This window comes from Phaseolus vulgaris, chromosome 8 (genome assembly GCF_000499845.2).
Source record: "Phaseolus vulgaris cultivar G19833 chromosome 8, P. vulgaris v2.0, whole genome shotgun sequence".
NCBI lineage: Eukaryota > Viridiplantae > Streptophyta > Magnoliopsida > Fabales > Fabaceae > Phaseolus > Phaseolus vulgaris.
Window position 1 is genome coordinate 48,211,614 of NC_023752.2, and position 6,000 is coordinate 48,217,613.

Sequence of the window (6,000 nt, forward strand, 5' to 3'; positions counted from 1 at the left end):
TTGTTCATTGATTGAGCTTTTGCTTTGTAGAGTGAACCAAATTCTGAATTTTGATGTGTTTTTGCTTTGTAGATTGAACCAAGTTCTAAAGTTTACCTCAAATTCAAGACCTACACGTTATTACCTATAGGTTCCCGGATTCTACTCCCATGATTTGTTTGTATATTGTTTTCTAATTTAATCCTTTTAGTCACTATTTCCCATTTTATTGTAATATTGTTTTTATTTATTTTTTAAGAAATAGAAGGTGATTAGTGTTTGCTCTAATGGGTTAGGAGAAATGTATGACAATAACATTAAGTTTTACTAGAATGAAAGAGGTGTGCAATTTGTGAAAGGGCATAGCAGATGATGGTAACGAAAATGAAGTATTGTTGAAATGTCTCTGTCTTTGTTCTGTCCTGTGACAACTGGTTGGTGGCACCTAGTAAATGCCTGCGGAGAGAGCAATAGACAATGCTAAACAGAGGCACTGATGAGTGATGAGTGATGAGTGATGAGTGATGATGAATGGTTAGATTTGTAATAAAGTCCATACCTTCCCTGCATGTGAGATAGGCCCCATAAGGCATGTGCCTTCTTCTTCTTCAAAATTGACTTACAGATCATATGGGTTTTCGATATAATGCAGAATTGTCAAGCTAATTGTCTAGTTACACTAAAAGGTTTTCAATTAGATGACCCCAATTGAGTTTACTAATGATAAAATTTAGACTCTAAATCATTACCATTTTATGAATAATTAGAAGTCTGTTAATTAGAATACATCTAATAGGGATTAACTTAGATGATTTGTATTTTCTAAGGAGCTAAGCTAATTCTTGTACAGAGTAATTGTTTACTGTTTTCAAAGGGACTCAATCAAGAATAAAAATAATTTTGAGATCTAAGTTTGAAATAAAACATATACATCAACCAAGTGTAATTTCAGATATTAGAGTTATAAGATATGATGTTTATTATAAATAAGTATATATTTTTGTATTAAAATTTTATTTTATTATTAACTATTATTTTATTTTATTAAAATATTTATGTTAGTTAAATTTATTTAATAAAGATAAATTTGAAAATAGTTATATGATAACGTGATGTTTTCTTTATTTCACTTTTAAGGAGTAAAAAGTGCTAAATTAGAAAATAATCCACACACAAATCTACTTAAGATTTTTTTTTTTTGGGAAAAAAAGTATAATTGGGGAAAAATAATATATATAACTATCTAAAAATTTGGATGGCAGTGACTTAACTTACTTTTGAAATAGACTGTTATTTTTTTAGTTTGACTGTGTCCTATCTTTGCTAAACAATTTAAAGGGTGATTTTAGCCAACTTTCTTAAAAAACAAATAAATTTAAAATAAAAAAAAATTATTTCTAAAATTTAAATTTTAAATATAATGATTTAATATATAAATGAATATAAATTATAATAAATATTTTTTAAAAGTAATATGACTTTCTAAAATTTCATAATTTTTCCTTTATTCAAAGGCGGGTGGTGGTGCAACAGTGGGGACTAAATTTAAGGTATAAAAGTTACGATGGCACAAACGAAAAGGGAGAAAAAGGATGTTTGTCTTTTATCTTATCTTTTGCAGCATCAAATTTTTACTTTTCGCTCACAAAAAATTAATGGGATTATTCTAAAGTGCTACTATGTGGTTTATGTAGTCATTCTTTTTAACCTATTTATGTTTTTTTTTATTTGCTTATTTGTCCAACTATTGCTATAGTAGTTAGTGTTGCTGAAATCTTGAAAAATTGTTTGCATGATAAACATTTTCTCTATTTGATAGTGGTTCTTTATAGAATGGTTAAGAAATTTATAGAGACAACAATCTATCCAAACCAACTTGCAAATTGGTTTGGATCTAATTTTATATCCAAGCATCCAGATCTGTTTTCAAGGGTACTGATTGCTTGTATGATGTGCTTCTATGATCCAAGTACTTGCAAAATTAAATTTTTATTTGTATGATCCATAAAATCTACCAAAAGCTAGTTTGGTAAATGTAGGTTCCGATTAACTATTTCATGTAGTTAATGCATTTATATAAGTAATTTTTTGTTATGGTGTTTTCTTTTGTAGTCATTCCAATTGATAAAAGTTGGATTTCTAAACCACGAAACACTATTGAATATGCAAATGGTTTGAATGAATTTTTGGAATTTGCATTTGGACATGCTAATGGTGTTGTCATAAAGTGTTCATGTTCAAAGTGTGGTTTCAAAAAGTGGCAAACAAGGGATGTAGTTCAAGAACACTTAACATGTAGCACTTTTCCTCAAAACTACCAAACTTGGTATATGCACGGTGAAGGACTAAGTGGAAATGAGTTTGTGGCTGTTACAAGTGCGCATGTCATTGAAGATTTCATAGAATCTCGTAATCCAATGGAAGACATGTTGAATGATGTATTTGGGTTTGTGGGGCACGACGATGATCACATTGATGAGGGTACTCAAGATGATATGTTGCATGGTGAAGGAAATACAAACTTTGATGAGTTGTTGAAGGACACTAACGAACCATTATATGAAGGTTGTACCAAGTATTCAAAGTTATCATTCATTTTGAAGTTGTATCATATAAAATGCATGTGTAGAATGAGTGATAAAGCAATGACCATGATTCTAGACTTGCTAAAGGACGCATTTGAACATGCTAAGTTTCCTAACTCATTTTATGAGGCCAAGAATGTGATTAACAAACTTGGTCTTAATTATGTCAAAATACCAGCTTGTCCAAAAGATTGCATGCTATATTGGGGTGAAGAGAATGAAAACTTAGAAGAATGTAAAGAGTGCAAAACGTCTAAGTGGAAAGATAAAGATAAGAAACAATATGCAAAAATCTTGCGTTACTTTCCATTAAAGTCAAGATTGTAATGATTGTTTATGAGTTATAAGACAATTGAATCTATGACATGGCATGCATCAGAGGATAGCCATAATGGGTTGATGAGACATCCTAAAGATTTTGAGGCTTGGAAAGCATTTGATCTATTACATCAAGAATTTGCAAATAATCCTCGAAATGTACGACTGAGCTTAGCTAGTGATGGCTTCAACCCTTCTGGAACCATGAGTACAAGCTATGGTATATGGCCAGTAGTCTTCATCCTATACAATCGTCCTCCTTGGGAGTGTATGAAGCAAACCTCTTTCATCTTGTCCATGATAATTCATGGAAAACAAATGACTGGAAACGACATTGATGTATACTTACAACCACTCATAAAAGAATTAAAGGAGCTATTGTGTTTTTCTTTTCATTTAATTACTTTCATTGCAGATACCTTAATGTATTATACTTTGTAGATGAGCATGGAGTTACTCAGAAAATGAAGCTCAGGGTTAGGGATGCTCATAACTTGCCCAGTGGAATACGTGTGGTTGTCGACTATGATAACAACTTTCAATCCATTGGAGAAGCATGTGGTTTGCTTGCTGGAGTTTGTAGACAACTAGTAGGAAATCATATATTGTTGCCTATAAGTTTTGAAAGTTGGTCATCTGTGCTTGATACTTACAAGGATACTATATGGGAGAGTACACTGAAGGTAATTGACCCTACATTCAATACAACATTAAATATATACATTCTTATTTCTTTTTTTTTTTGAATATATATAGACTAATTGTTGTATTATTTGAAGACTCGTTTTTGCTTCAAGGTAAATGAAGACCTCGCTAAAAGAGATTTTATGTTCAAAATTGGCAAATTATGGAGGGAGTATAGATGTAAGCTCTGGAATGAATTATATGACCCACTGTTAAGCAGAAATGACCTAATAAAGAATATTCCAGATGGTCTTAACATGGAGCAGTGGGCTATATTTGTGGATTATCGTCTCAAGCCTTCCACAATGGTACATAATTTTCATTTCATGTATTTTCACTAAGCTTGATTTTAAATTTGCAAAAACTGATTTCATTTTACTTTGTAAAAACTGTGTAATAGGAATAGAGAAATAAGAAAGAAACAGACTATTCCTCACACTGGTGGTGTTATGCCATTGTCAAGAAGGAGGGATAATTTGGTATGTTTACTTATATATAACTTTGTGAATTTGGCATATATTTTGATTTATAATATATTATGAATTTTTGTAATTATATTATCCTTTTTGGAATGTATAGAAAATTGAAACTAGTAGGAACATTGGCCGAGTTGAGATGTGGAAGATCACACACAAGAGGAAGAATGACACATATGTTAATGATGAAGCTATGGACATTAGGGTAAGTTCTAATAACATATATCAGTTTTAGGCTATTTTGGATACTGTCTTGGACTATTTTGGACACTATTTTGAGAACATATTGTCTCTGCCATGGGTATATATTGTTTTGGATTGTTTTGGGCTATTTTGGATGTTGTCTTGGACTATTTTTTACAGGCAATTACTTTCTGCACCATATCACTGCACCCAATTTCAATGTAAAAGACAAAAATACCCTTAAATAAATAGGGTCAAACATTACGGATATTCTTTTCCATAATGTTTCTGGATTTTTTTTTCCAAAATGAATTTTATGTATTACGGATTTTTTTTATCCAGAATGAGATTTTGAATTTTGAATTCCAGATACATTTTTCTGGAATGTATTATTTTCAGTTCTGAATTTTCATTTCTGGAATGAAGGGCATTTTCGGAAACAAAAAAACTATGTTGGGTGCATGTTAAAAATGATTGGGTGTGGGAAGAACTTGCCTTTTTTACATTGTTTTGGACTGTTTTGAGAACATATTGTCTCTGCCATGGGTATATATTGTTTTGGACTGTTTTGGGCTATTTTGGATACTGTCTTGGACTATTTTTGACACTATTTTAGGAACATATTATCTATGCCATGGGTTTATACTATTTTGGACTGTTTTGGATTGTTTTGGGCTATTTTGGATGTTGTCTTGGACTATTTTTGACATTGTTTTGAATTTTTTTGGGAACATATTGTCTCTGCCATGGGTATATACTATTTTGGACGGTTTTGGGCTATTTTGGATACTTTCTTGAACTATTTTTTACATTGTTTTGGACTCTTTTGGGACCATATTATCTCTGCCATGGGTATATATTGTTTTGGACTGTTTTGGATTGTTTTGGGCTATTTTGGATGTTGTCTCGAACTATTTTTTTTGCATTGTTTTAGACTGTTTTGGGCTATTTTGGATACTGTCTTGAACTATTTTTTACATTGTTTTGGACTGTTTTGGGGTCATATTGTCTCTGTCATGGGTATATATTGTTTTGGACTATTTTGGATTGTTGTGGGCTATTTTGGATGCTGTCTTGGATTATTTTTGACATTGTTTTGGACTGTTTTGGGAACATATTTTCTTTATAAAAGATTGCAGATTTCCCAGTTCCTTGGATTATATGTGCACGGAGTTTTTGATTTGATAAATAGTATTTTCTTTATTATTGTTATTGTTTTTCTACATGGACCGTGTTTCTTTGTTAATGTTGGTTGCTTCCATTTTTATGTAGGAAAAAATTGATGAGCTAATGCTGCAAAATCCAAACACTGCATCAGATATATCTCCAAATGATCCAATTGGTGTCATTTTTGGAAATGAGCATCCCAGAGGACTTTCATACGGAGCTTGTCCAACCCTTGCTTCCAGGAAATCTACAACAAGGTTAAGCAAAATGATCATGGTTCCTCTAGTGGTGGGTCTTCAACAAATGTTGAAGAAAAGGTAGATCACATGACAACTGAACTTGCAACTGTAAAGAGCCAAATGCATACTCTGCTAGCCTACATTGCTTCTAGACCAGACGTGCCAAAACATTTAGCTGCAATGACAGTAAATTTGGTACAACCATCTATTAATGAGGAATAAATTATATACTTAAAATTTTATTCTAATACTGTTTTCATTTCTTTTTTAAAAATTGTCAGTTCACTCTAAACATATTTTAACTTATTTCAGGCATCAGATGTTGGAAGTGGTGCTCCTATCACCAAACCAGAATATAAGATCAAGTGA

The 6,000-nt window shown here is 31.6% G+C and overlaps 1 protein-coding gene across 1 annotated transcript; it reads left to right on the forward strand.

Annotated features, from left to right (window-relative positions):
- The first annotated feature begins 2,924 nt into the window (after positions 1-2,924).
- On the forward strand, positions 2,925-5,713 carry LOC137825268 (uncharacterized). Its single transcript, XM_068630941.1, has 6 exons — positions 2,925-3,102; positions 3,324-3,565; positions 3,680-3,894; positions 3,967-4,045; positions 4,146-4,247; positions 5,498-5,713. The coding sequence occupies exons 1-6, from the start codon at positions 2,925-2,927 to the stop codon at positions 5,711-5,713; spliced, it is 1,032 nt and encodes a 343-aa protein (XP_068487042.1).
- Positions 5,714-6,000: the final 287 nt, after the last annotated feature.